The sequence below is a fragment of the Kogia breviceps genome, chromosome 17 (assembly GCF_026419965.1).
Source record: "Kogia breviceps isolate mKogBre1 chromosome 17, mKogBre1 haplotype 1, whole genome shotgun sequence".
NCBI lineage: Eukaryota > Metazoa > Chordata > Mammalia > Artiodactyla > Physeteridae > Kogia > Kogia breviceps.
In genome coordinates this window covers 59,671,538-59,685,692 of record NC_081326.1, presented here as the reverse complement: position 1 = coordinate 59,685,692, position 14,155 = coordinate 59,671,538, and the positions used below count along the sequence as shown (strand labels likewise).

The 14,155-nt window shown below is 43.0% G+C and overlaps 1 protein-coding gene across 5 annotated transcripts in view; it reads right to left on the bottom strand.

Annotated features, from left to right (window-relative positions):
- DEPTOR (DEP domain containing MTOR interacting protein) overlaps positions 1-14,155 on the bottom strand; it is a 176,126-nt gene that overhangs the window by 133,299 nt on the left and 28,672 nt on the right. For all 5 annotated transcript variants that reach the window (XM_059043451.2, XM_067017538.1, XM_067017537.1 and 2 more), the window contains 2 exons: positions 6,046-6,224; positions 4,901-5,024 (listed from right to left, as the gene is read on the bottom strand). In XM_059043451.2, the coding sequence (XP_058899434.1) occupies positions 4,901-5,024; positions 6,046-6,224 (303 nt within the window). The remainder of the gene's footprint in view (positions 1-4,900; positions 5,025-6,045; positions 6,225-14,155) is intronic.

The window sequence follows — 14,155 nt, the reverse complement described above, 5'->3', positions numbered from 1 at the left end:
TCCAAGTGGGTCCCCCACTTATCTCCATTTAAGACTACAGGTCAGAGAGGTTCAAAGCCGACTCAAGGTCACAGAGTGAGCAAGTTGTGAGGCTGGGATTGAAGACCAGGACTGTGCAACTCCAAACCCCACACCCTCTGCCACTTACTGTGAGAGAGGAGACTCATGTCACCAGCTCCTCTATAATGCTCCTCACATCGGGGCAACTTGAAAAAGGCAGCTGCTGCTCCTTCACTAGCATTCGTTTGAGTACCTCTGAGTTAAGGTGACGGAAGTGACATAGACACTAAAAGGCAACACACAGAGTCACTGACTTTTAGTCCTGAGACGCAGATTTGTCCTGCAAAATAGAAGACTGAGAACCACCACCAGGGGTTAGAAAGCCAAGGTGCCCCCAAATCAGTACGTCTCTGCAAAACCCCAGCCAGAAACCACCAAGTTTCACAGAGGCCTATAAATAACACAGAACAAACAAGCCGGAGGAGAGCAAAAGGGAAATACTGACAATAGAACCAGGCCCTTAGGGCTGGATGGGAGGCTGGGGAAAGCACGGCCTGCACACCTGTCACCCTGGGTTCAGGCATCTCCTGTCCCCCTCGAGCTGTAGCACCAGGACGCGGAAATGACTTAACTGCTCCGGATCCCAGATTCCCCTCCTTCTGGGACAATAATGTAATGCCCCATCTATATTATATAATTATTTACTACGTTATCACTATTATCATTACTGTTATTATTTACTACTCTATTATTACTCTGTTCGGGAGGTTCAGAGAAAATAATCTAGTGGCAGTGCTTTGAGAAGCTTAAGGTACTAATAAAAGTCCCTGTTGTTTTTTTATCATATTTACAGAACACCACATAGATTTACCATGAAGGAGAATCATCTTACTCCCCTTTTCCTGGAATATTTTCCGTAAATTTTTATAGCAAATCTCATACCCAGATATTCACAAACCCCATGTTACATTTTTGAAGGAAACACTGGTTTCATTCATTTAATCTCCATTGAAGGCAACAGGAGAGATTTATTAATAGCCTAGTAACAATAAGTTTGGGCTCTAGGTTCAAATCCTAGCTGGTTTGTTGTGGTTTTTTTTTAAATGAATGAGGTGACCTTGGGTAAGAGATTGAACCTCTCCTTGCAACTTTTTTGTCATCCATAAACTGGGAACAATGACAGCATCTAACTAGGGGTTGTTATGATGATTAAATAAAATAGTCAGGATGTCTGATACATAGCTAGCAATCAACAAATATGGAAAACAACTAAAGGAATATATCTTTCGTAAGACCTTCTTTCACAAATATTAGAGATATCCTAAACAAGCGTTCCAGCTAAAATAATAGAGGGGAAAAAAGTCAGTTCTAAAATAAATAAAGTCCTTGAAAAGATGAGCTATGAACAAAATCAGCTATTCATTTCTTAATGTTATTTTTTTTAAGTATCCAAGACTTACAAAATAATAGTACATGCTGAGATTCATGGAAAAAATGGCCAGAGAAGCAAGGAAAATGCATTAACAAACTAGATAAGTGTATATACCAAACAAAATTGATCAAACAGGTAAACTGAACTATCAATTCCAAAGGCCCTAAGGTTTGTTCCACGCATGTTCTAGCAACCAAAAGTAGGGGCCAAGATTTGCGAGGTGGCGGTTAGGTCATGCAAGTTAAGTACTTATTAAATTACTTCTCCTAGTGCTAATTTTACAAGCAGTCTGAAGAAATAAATTTTCTTGGAATTGAGACACTGAACACTAATGACTAGAAAGCCAACTGCACACAGAAAAAGTACAGCAGTATTGATCAACCCGTCCAGGGACCAGAAAGTTTAGTCATCCTTTTCAGCAAATATCTACCATCTCCAATTGGCCGGGAACATGTGAAACCATAAGAAATACAAAGAAGGATAAAGCAGTCCCTCCCCTTAAGTTTCTCAGTCTAATGCCGTAAACAAAACGAGATGAAAGTTTAACACAGTTCTTTCATGGGGTAAACACACAGTAGCAGCACCTAACTCAGTCTTAAAAGGATGCGGAAGGATTCTCAGAAAAGGTGGTATTGAACGCGAAGCCAGGAAGAGTCAGAGTGAGCTAGAGAAAGGGCTGAGCGTGGCAGGAAGAGTCTTCTAGACAGAGGGAACAGCATATGCAAAATGTACATCAGATCACCACTTTACCACTCCGACTCCCTGATGGCTTCCCATCACACTTAAAATAACATTTTCGGTATCATGGCGGTAAGGGCCCTTCACAATTTGGTCCCAGCTCATCTCCTACTCTCCCCCCTACTTCTGGCCCTCCGGCCTCCTTGCTGTCCTAAACTACGTAGAGCATATTCCCACCCGAAGCCTTTACCCTTGCTGTGTCCTCTGCCTTGGATGCTGTCCACCAGATACACACAAGGCTCACTTTATTCAAATGCCACCTCTTCAGGGACGTCTTCCCTGTCCCCCCCCCCATCTAAAATACCTCATCACCCTCAGTGAGTCTATTTCTCCTTCTATACTGAAAATCACCCATACTAAACTACATTCCTCTTCACGTGCTATCCCTTAAATGTCTGCCTCTTCAACTAGAATGCAAGGACTTCCCTGGAGGCACAGTAGTTAAGAATCCGCCTGCCAATGCCAGGGACATGGGTTCGATCCCTGGTCCAGGAAGGTCCCACATGCCACGGAGCAACTAAGCCCGTGTGCCACAACTACGCAGGCCACATGCTGCAACTACTGAAGCCTGTGTGCCTAGAGCCCACGCTCCACAACAAGAGAAGCCACCGCAATGAAGAGAAGCCCGCGCGCCACAACAAAGAGTAGCCCCTGCTCGCTGCAACTAGAGAAAGGCCACGCACAGCAACGAAGACCCAGCGCAGCAAACAACAACAACATACTAGAATGCAAGCTCCATGAGGGCAGAGGTTTTGTCTATCTTTGGTCCAGGGCACATTTCCAGTATATAACTATAACTGTGCCTGGCAGGTGGTGAGGGCTCAATAAATATTTGTTGAATAATTAATGAATGAATAAATGCCCTGAAGGCAGAGAGGAGACTTGGATGGTCTAGAGACACAGTTTAGTGTGAATGGCACATAGGAGGTAAAGGGAGAAACAACAGAAGGTAGGGCTGGAGGAAGTATTTTCTAGAGGGTATGAACAATTTTTTTCAACTTGTCTTATCATATCCATCCCATTAGTAAGAATAGTTCTCTAGGGACTTCCCTGGCGGTCTAGTGGTTAAGGCTTCGCCTTCCAATGCAAGGGGGTGTGGGTTCCATCCCTGGTCGGGGAGTTAAGATCCCACATGCCCCGGGGCCCAAAAACCAAAACAAAGAACAGAAGCAATATGGTAACAAATTCAATAAAGACTTTAAAAATGGTCCACATCAAAAAATCTTTACAAAAGAAAAGAATGGTTCTCTATCAGACGTTTCAATTATTGCACATCCCTGCTCCCATAAGGTGGTTACCCAGATTCCAAGAGATCATGTGTAGCTAGAGAAGAGCGTTATACAAAATCCCCTGGCTCCCTTCCATGGACATGACGTGTATGTTTTTGACAACATTAATTCTTACAGTTTGAAGAGACCATCAGGGTAATCTAAATACTTAACATCTGCTAGAATTTTCCAAAAGGAACTAAGAAAGTAAATGAGAGCAGCAACAAAACATACATACACACTCAAGCAAACCAACGGAGGTGTTGGTGGATCCCTTCCATTCAAATTCATGTGAGTCAGGGAGATGAGGGATTTTCTATACTTTGATATAGAAAGCAAGGAATAAGAGAACTGGGAGAACTAGTACATATGGGGCATTAATTGGTTGGCCAATGCCAGCTCCAGAAACCGACGTGAACAGAACTGGGACAGAGGTAGAACACAGGACAGACAGAATCAAGGATAGTCATCAGTGTCACGTTAATACCTGAAATGGCTATCCTCCATGGGGTCTGACAACATAGCACAGTTACTGAACCAACTATTTAAGTACTCGACACAATTTATTCTTTTAATTCCCGGGACAGCACTAAACACCTAGGAGGGAGGTGCTATCACCCACTCCCATGTCATAAAAGAGGGCACTGAGGTTTCCAAAGGTAAGGTAACGGGGGCTAGAACTCAAACCCTGTCTGGCCCTTAGCCATCTGCTACTTAATCTGACCACCCAGGGGCAGCTCCGTCAGGCACCATCCCACTTACAGAGTAGGCTCTTTTGTGTTACAAATACATGTTTTGAAAGGCAGTCAGAGTTAAGGAAAGGGTGCCACTGACCCTGCACTCCTTTCTCGAATGGTTGCCTTCGAAAAGACAAGGAAGGTAGGGTGAGAAAGGGACCACGGAAATAGCAGATCAGCTCAGAGACAAACCAACTGGGAGATTCAATGTCCACCAAGCAAATACTCCTGGGCCATAGCATATTCGTCTGTTGCAAAGAGCTGAGAGGTTATTCCTCTTCGACCACCCTGCTATCTGAAGTTCTCTCACTGTTCATCTCTTGACCCGAACTTGAACTTCCCCTGTACTTGACACTGCCTCTCTAGCCATTTAAAAGACTAAACTTCTAAGTTATATACTAGAAGATACTTAAAATACTTACTTAAAAGAGAACTGCCAACTGCATCACTTGATGGCAAACATTAAGTGCCAACCTTCCGTTTTCACTTCTGGAGTTTTGTTAAATCGACTTAAATGTAGAAAGTACTATTTAAATAAATTCTTTATGAAGAATCTTATGAAATCAACTTAATTTCTGGTAAAGAGAAAAGCAAGTGAGTGATAGAGTTTTCTCATATTAAAAGGAACAGTTAGGTAACCATTCCACAGGGAAGAGCCAGGCTGAAGTCAAAATGATAAAAGACTGAAACAGCCCTGCTTCTCACTACAAGATTACAGAACATACTTCTCATACAGCCTCTGTCCTCTCATGAAGGCCTTCACTTCGTTGTCCAACGGGAAGGTGCCATCATCCTTTCTAAAGCGATAGAAGAGTTTGACATCCTTGAATTCCTTATGCTCATCACACACTGAAAGACAATATACACAGAGAGGCAAATAAGAAAAAAGAACCCTCTTATTCAATTACTCACATGAAGGAAGATGCTAATTAAGATCTGTTTTATTACCTAATTTCTCAAGCACACTACTCTACGACTGAATACACAGTAAACTATTTAGCACAGTACCTGGCACAGAAAAGCGCTCAGTTTTATTAGCTATCATCATCATCATCTGTTAAAAGAGTCACAAAATTCAATTCATCATTCTTTCTACAAACTCTGCTTGAGCATGATATTGGGGTAGGCATCAGCCTCAAAGAATATGAAATCTAGCGAGATTAAAGGAAATGTCGCCATGTAATTAAAATATGGCGTGATGAGGCTATGAAAGAGGTGAGGAGATATTCAATGGGAGCCCAAAGGAGCAGCCAGTACCCCAGCTTTGGGGGGAATGTACACGTCTCTGAAGAGTTTGAATGTAAGTGGAGACCTGAAGAATGAGTAGAAAACAAGCAGAAATGCAGACGGAGGGCGTTCCAGCGCAAGAGAATAACAGCATGCGAAGGTCTTGGCCAGGATTAGAGATTTCAAGGAGACGTGTTCATGAACGTTCACTGAACCACTGAGAGTAACAGCAAAAACCTGGAAACAACTTAAATGTCTGTGAGTAGAATGGATAAAGGTGTGATGGCATACACTGCAGCGAAAATGAGCAAACAAGATACACTATCAACATGAGTGAATTCCACAGACAGCAAGTTGATCAAGTTGCAAAAGAATAAACATGCCTCTCTATAATGACTTCAAACATTTAAAACAATACGTTACTTTGCTAAGAGATGCATCTACAGAAAGGAAAAAATATAAAGAAATCCAAGGAAATAAACCCAAATGCGTCTTGGAAGAAGGAAGCGAATGTAATTGGGGAGAGGTATACAAGAGACGCAGTAAAATGTTTATTTCTTAAATGGGTGGGTTCATAGCTGAAATAGAAGATACGGTCTTTTGTTTCGACTCGAGTTACCTTGACTGTCGCCGCCTCACTCACCGTGATGAATAATGCCCCGGTCTGCTAATTTCTGCATGAGTTTAATTGCGGTCTCTCTGTCAGAAGCCTCTTTGTGTTCAATCAGCCAGTCAATCAGTTCTTTCGCAACAAAACAGTTTGGGTAGGTTTTGAGATGATGTCGCCTATCTTTAATAACCTTTTCTTCGTGCAGCCTGAGCCTGGAAAGAAAATTTGGCAATCAGTTGAGGAATTGTGATAACACATTATCATTAAGCTAATCCCAGAGAACAGTACAAAATGGAAGCCTGAGATGCATCAGAATGCCATCCAAATACCTTCATGTCAGTGGGTGATTTCCATACTGTCAGAGCCCAGGGGCCCCAGGAAGTGATTCCACCCACAGACCTAGAGATGATACAGGTAAAGGAGAGGGAAACCCAACCACGGACAACCTAGAACTCTCCTGTCACTCAGGAGACTGAGAAAAGCTTTCTCACCCCTACTCTGTCTCACTCCCTTCTCCGTCTCTCCACCAGTGGGCTTATGGTTTCAACCAACTAACAAACAGGACTCTAGAAACTTGCTGAAACGAGGTACTTCCTCTTCATCACAGACTGCTCTGGATCCACCATATTTGAATTCATTCAGTCACATAACAAATATGAATGTCTACCACCTGCCCACCAGGCACTTCCAAGCATAAGAGACATACATCGGAAAATGGGCAAGATCCTTGCCCTTGCTGGCCTCGTTTTCCTTAGGGGCAACAGCTAATCCTTTTGTGAGGCTCTTTACATAGAGTAAATCACCTAATGCTCAAAACAACCTCATCAGAAGTCATTATTACTCTCTCCATTTTTTTTTTTTTTTTAACAGCAAAGAGAACTGAGACCTCAGAGAGATTAGGTGACTTGTCACACAGCTAACCAATAGTGAAAGTGAGATTTGAACCCCTGATGGTCTCACTTTAGAGTCTGGCTTTCCAACTGTCACATCATGTTGCCTCTCGCTAGGTAGGGATAACTGAAGAATCCAGAAGAGATGGATAAAAGCTGTTGGACAAATACAACTTATTTACAGGCTGCCGGATTATCCTGGAGAAAAGTAGCTGACACAGTCTTCCCTGGCTCTCTTCAGAACCCAGTGACTCTTTTCCAAAAGAGTCTTAAACCTGTCTTAAAAAAAAAAGTTTCTTCCATTTGTCTTCCTTTCTTTTATCAGCCTTACATTTACTTTTTTTTTTTTTGTGAATTCATTGTATAGTTCTTTTTTTTAACATCTTTTTGAGTATAACTGTTTTACAATAGTGTGTTAGTTTCTCCTTTACAACAAAGTGAATCAGTTATACATATACTTACGTTTACTTTTTAATTCTCCAGGGAAGGATTAAATTGGGTGAAACAGGAGGTAAGTTTTCTTCCTATTCAACCCACGTGACTCCTACGCTTCTTACATCATCATCTCAGTGTTGCTGAGAAATGGGATTGACTGAGTAAATCACACAGTAACCATGTGACCTGGGCAAGTGACTTAATGTCTCTTTTTTCCTCTGTAAAACGGAGGCAACTATGCCTGCCCTGTTGCGATTTGGGGCATAACGTCCATTAAGCACTAGCAACACAGTACAGTACCTGACACATAACAGGTCCCATCCACATTTCTTCCATTTCCTAAGGAAGGAACTAGGTCCTACACCTGCCTGTTTTTTGAACAGAGTGCACTGAATGGAATTTAACGGGTTTTGATAGCCCAAGCGTTGTGATTATGAGTTGGGAGCATACGGGGCTGGAACTCTGAGGCCTAGATGCTCTTCCTTGCTAGACCACTGTTATAGGCTGAACTGGGTTCCTCTGAAATTCATATGTTGAGGCCCTAATCCCTGGTACTTCAGAATGTGACTGTATTGGAGATAGGGTCTTTTAAAAGGTAATTACATTAAAATGAGGTCATTAGGGTAGGCCCTCATCCAATAGGGGTAGTGTCCTTATAAGAAGTGGAGATTGGGCTCCCGTGGTGGAGCAGTGGTTGAGAATCCACCTGCCAATGCAGGGGACACGGGTTCGAGCGCTGGTCTGGGGAGATCCCACATGCCGCGGAGCAACTAAGCCCGTGCACCACAACTACTGAGCCCGCACGCCATAACTACTGAAGCCTGTGCACCTAGAGCCCATGCTCCGCAACAAGAGAAGCCACCACAATGAGAAGCCCGCTCGCCACAACTAGAGAAAGCCTGTGTGCAGCAATGAAGACCCAACGCAGCCAAAAATAAAATTTTTTTTTAAAGATTAAAAACAATGAACATCTTAAAAAAGAAGAAGCGGAGATTAGGACAAAGACATGCGGAGGGAAGATCATGTGAAGACAGGAGGAAGGCGCCGTCTACAAAGCAAGGAGAGAGGCCTCAGAAAAACCAATCCTGCCAACACCTTGATCTCAGATTTTTAGCCTCCAGAACTGTGACAAAGTAAATTTCTGTTGTTTAAGCCACTCACTCAGTCAGTGATACTTGGTTATGGGAGCCTGAGCTAAGACAACCACCAATTATCAAAGAGGCTCCTAAGTGGTCTGGGGATGAAGGCCCAGCTGGGGGAAGGGAGAGGAGCAGAGAGATGAGAGTCGTTACAGATATAAACTGCACAGAAAGAGAAGAACCATTTTACCGGAGTTGCTGCTGTGTATGCTCAGTATTGTACTAAGCATTTTCACATGAGCTGACTTAACTGCTATAGCCTGAATGTTTGCACCCTCCACAAATTCACACGTTGAAATACCAAACCCTGAAATGTCAGTTATGAGGAGAGTCAGGAACACAGGGCTGGGCTCTCACCTTGACACTGCCGGGAATTCCAGAGGACTGAACTTCTGAGCAACCGCGTCACTGAAATGAGGATAACGGTACCTACCCAAAGCTCATTAATAAGAATAAAGATAGCATTTGAGCCCTTTACTATGTGCCAGGCACAGTTTTGACTGCGTTATTGGCATTAACCCTCACGACAATTCCCCGAGGCTGGTAATATTAAAGCCACAAATGATACCAAAGTAGAGTTGTAATTATTAATAAAAAATAAATGAGCCCTAATTTTAAAAAAAGAAAAAAAAAAAAACACATTCACATCGGTGTGCTAAAGTCATCACATGAATCCCTCTAATTAATTCAGTGACAAAGACACTGAGTAATTTGTTTAACGTGCTCAAAGTGGCAGAATGCAAAACATTAATTTTTAGACGGGATGTCTGTCTGCAATCTTAGAATAATGAAGACCAATTTATTTAGCAATTGAAATGTGGAATAAGCTACCATATAATTTGATGGAGGAGGAATATAGTATGAGCCAAGAGACAAGTTTCAGCTCCTGTAAATTTTCCAACTTATAAAAAAATGTATTAGGTAATGTTTAACTTTAATTACTGAAGAATAGAACCTTTCAGTTACTATCCTGTCAACCCTGAGCTTGGTGCTAATTCTTAAGCATACTTGATTCCGATTCCCGCCCAGCACAGTAAGAAGCAGCACTGGTCACTACCCCTGCAGCCCCACACGGACCTGGTATATTTCCATGTTTAGAAAACTGAGCAGAAATATAATGGAGGGAAAAGAACTTTGAATCTGGGAGACAGCATAGAACTTGATCTTTTTAGACATGTTACCAGGGGTTTAAAATGTTCAATAACTGTGCTACCATTTGTTTTTCTTTGATAGTCAGAGACACAGAATCCTAAAAATGAGCATGAAAAATTATATATTCCAGAAAAGCTATCCCAATAAAGAGGTAAGAATTTTCATACTCTAAATAACCAAGTGTTTTGCCTAGCACTGTGGGTACTTAATAAATATTTGGTGAACAAATAAATATACAGGGGCACTAAGAGAAATGACACCCCTTTCTAAAAGGTAGGGAGGCTTCTCACTAAAAAAGTGGGAGTTCCCACCCCACAATTTAGTAAACATCTAATATCATGGAATTCATCTTTTGTAAAATAACTATTTATATGCTTTCACTTCTAGGGCAATCAATTTCCAAAGTTTTAATCCCTGTTGTGTGGATGTAAATGTGGTTGGTTTGTTTGTTTTGGCTGTGCTGCGTGGCTGATGGGATCTTAGTTTCCTGACCAGGGACTCAGCGGTGAAAGCGTGGAGTCCTAACCACTGGACCACCAGGGAATTCCTATGTATATGTGTTTTTTTTTTTTTTTAAAAAAAGCATTTCCGTTTATTTGAACTCAAGTTACTGCTTACAAATTTCCACAACACTTAATACACTAATATGCATGGAGATCACCAAGAAGGATAGGCAATATTTCAAAGTCTTGCGGAAAAACAGAAATTTTGCCTGTTGAGCCTCTCATGGAATAGCATTCTCTAGAAAGACTCTATAAGATACTGAACTGGGGCTGAAAGCCATACTTTTAAACATGGTGTGTTGCCTGGACACTTCAGTCAGTCACCTTGTCTGCCATGCCCAACGGCCCCTTCGATTCAAAACTGCCTTCCACACCTTACCCACACCAGGCAGGGTTCAAACACCCCATGCCTGTTTTCTTTGCACAGGGCGGCGCCTGCCTGGAAGAGCCCTTGACTTACAGAGGCCCCGGCACATGCCCACCAGCAGTTCAATGAGGGCACCAAGGCCACAAGATTCTACCCAGTTCAAGTGACAGTAATTAGCTAAGCCAAGCAGAATGGCTCCATCCAAGATTTAAACCAGAGCTGAAGTTTTCAAACCCTATTTGTGCTGGGACACTTTCTTCAAGTGGAACTTACCTAGGAGTCAATGTAGAAAACAGAGCAGTGTGGTGTGTCCTGGCTAAAAGCGGGTAGGGCTCCCAGGTCCAGAATGTTTCCTGGTTTTCCCATTTGGTTCTCCCATGTATACCCTCCACATCCCCCAGACCATCTACAAGGAGTTTTTTCAAACACAGGTTAAAAATCCTCAGTATTACAAGACACTGAGGAAACTGGGCAACCAGGAAGGAGCGGGGTGGTGAGACAGGCCAGCTCCAGGAAGCCAGAGGGCAGGAGAAAGAGCCCTGAAGCCACCAATGGGAGACAGCAAGAGACACCTGACCCTGGAGCGCCTTGGTTCATTAGAGATTTCCAGTTCTTCTTCCAAGCTACATACACTCTAATAATAATCAGAACAGGACCAATCCTTTCAGGTGGCTGTAAAAGCCTTGATTACGGGGATCCAAAATAACTTCACCTACCCAGGCTCTAGGGAGGCCTTCACCTTGACCCCAGGGCGCCTCCCAAGCTTCCGCGCCCTCTCTCACCTCCAGTCACAAGCGTGCCTGTCTTATAGTCTGGATGTCCTGGATTCTTCTCCGTCACCCTCCATGCCCCCTGCTCAGGACAGAGACCCTTCTGCTTGGAATGCTCCCTCCTGCCTGTAATAATTAAACAAAAATTCTACTTGCTCTTCAGCTTAAAAGGTACCTGCTCACGAATATTTTCTCAGCCTTCCAAAGCCAGAGAACAACCTTCACTCCTCTGCTCTCCCACAATATTTTACAGCCACTAGTAAAGAATTCACCCCGCTGTATTACAACTAGACGAAGCGAAGGATGTTAAGGGAGAGTTGCTTATCTGATTTTGCAATTCTAGTGCCTAGCACACAGTAGGGGATAGAGCCTCATTGATGTGAAAAATCAGTTAGTGCATACCATGTCCTCAGCCTTGAGGTGCACAGGGCAGAAGAGTCTTCTGAATAACACAGTGCAAATCGATCCACATTGAACCTCTGGGAAAAATAATCATCTCTGTTTTAGCTACATTTTCGACACCACTGGCTAAGGAATTTAAGTACAAAAACCACCTTCCCATTATTCATTTCAGACAGCTGGTTCACAGGCTTTAGAGTCAAGGTGATTCTGTAACATTCTATTCGTGGCCAGCGAACCAGCTGCTGAAATTGCATCTGACAATTTCCTCTTCCAGCCCCAGGAGAACAAACGCTACTGAGTGCAGGGTGTTAATAATCCTTAAGAAATTACTGTCCATAGGAAAAGAAACGCAGAAATTGTTTTTCAAAAAACAGCTGGTAGAAAACTGCAGCAGGTTGCAGGACTCAGGGGACAAAAGGGGGACAGAAACCACACATTCTCATTTAAAAACAGCGTCATAAATCTCAGCTGAAGTAAACAGTTTAATTAAAAAACACAGCATGCTGAACAGTGGGGCTGACAGTGTGAGCCTTGTGATTTGGGCAACAGCACTGACATAGATGTGCTTTAAACCAAAGCTATTGTCCCTTCCAGATGTTCAGCAACAGCCAATATCTGTCCGTGGGGAGCGGAGAACTTAGAGAAAATCACTCTAAATCACATACCCTTGAAAGGCCCCAAATCTAAAAGGATGAGAGAAAAGACAGGAACAAATGAAACCTAACACATTGAATTTCCTTTTCATGTTTGGATTTATTTTATAATTAAAATTTCCAATTATCAAACTAATGCATGCTCCTGGTAGATTAAAAAACTTCAAATAGGTATAATCCAAAGCTGAGTAACTGGTGATGAACTGATACTTGAAGCTAGGAGATGGGTGCATGGGAGTTTGCTGCACTATTGTATTTATTACTTTGGGATGGGTCAGGACCCCGTGAATCTATGGGCTCACCCGTGCCAACACCTGAAAAGGCTGACAAGTGAACTAACTCCGGGGCCAGCCTTCCCATGTGATCCTTAGGGCCCCTCCTCGCTTTAACTGGGTCTCCCCACCTGCTCTCTGATGCTCATTCCTCTCTGAGGATGAGAATCTTCCACCCAATAAGAAGGTACGGAAGTCTTTTTTTTTTTTTGTCCAGACAGGTCTTTGGCCGAGGAACATGGGACAAGCTCACTCACATGACATGTAATCAGCTAAGCAGCAAGTATAAATGAGAGTATTGACTCTGTTCCCATTTTGATTGGAAGGGAGTTTTTAAAACAGTAAGGTGCACGATTTCGAGGGAAGAAGAGGAAAGAGCTGGTCCCGCTGGTGGGGAAGGATGCCCAACGCAGAAGCTGGGTTCAGAAAGCAGACTTCCCCCTCGTCCCAGCGCAGGTGGACCCACTGATGCCAGGTGCTGTGCTATCTCTGGGAGAAGTCAGGCCACCTGAACCGCACTGCACAGTCTCTGTCTGGGAAACCTGACCTGGAGGAGGGCCCTTACGACTTAGGACCTCAGTTTCCTAATCCAGAATATGAGGAAGCCAACCACATTTATCTGAGCTCTTTTTCAGCTCTAACTTCTCTGCTTTTTATGGACATTCTGAAGAGCCTCCAGGGTAAATCCTCACTCACGAGATCGAAATAGAACAGGCCATTTGGGGCACATTTTGTACTGAAAAGATCAGCCACAAACCACAGGCCAGGGAGCACGAAACAGCAAACTTCATTTCCTTCGGGCTTCCAAGCAAGGATGAACACATCAGAGCAAATCCTGTGCTAAGCATGCTGTCCAAATACCACCTAGGGTTACCATCATCTATTTTCAGCTCACAGGACTGATGCTGAAGCTGCCCGAGTGCTCCAGGCTTTGGGTGTGCGGGTCTATAACAGGGAATAGAAAAGGTTTCTTCGGGGTTAAAAAGATTCCAAGAGTCCTCAAAAGTGTTATCGGGGACATCCGTGGCTATAGCGGAGCCTGCTTTCAGCTAAAGGGCTTGTGAAAGATTTCTCAGCCAATGTGCATTTATTAAGCTCCAACTGCATACCAGGCAAGCTTAAACAACTGCTCAGAGTGGACTAGTTTCTATAACTGAAACAAATGTTGTTTCTTCAAAATGAAAATGCTGTGTCCTCTGTGTCTAGGACACACACACACACACACCAGTCAAATCTCCATAATACTCCAAATTCAGTTAAAACTTAATCTATCCAACATTGTTTTCCTTTTCCTCTATTTCCTCTGTTTTAGCAAATGCATCACCATCTTTTCTGCCTCTGTCCCTAGACTTACGCTCTTCCTTTTTCAGTATGTGCTCCCCCTCTTTTCCTATCCACCTGTTAAAAGTCTAGCTTAACTCGACCTTCTTCCATGTCTTCTCGCAACCAACCAGATATGATGTGGTTTCCTGACCCCTCTATGATATATTTTCTACAAATGCCCATGTTTACCCATATAGTATTTTGTATTACTTTACTCTTATTTGCATTAATTCTCTC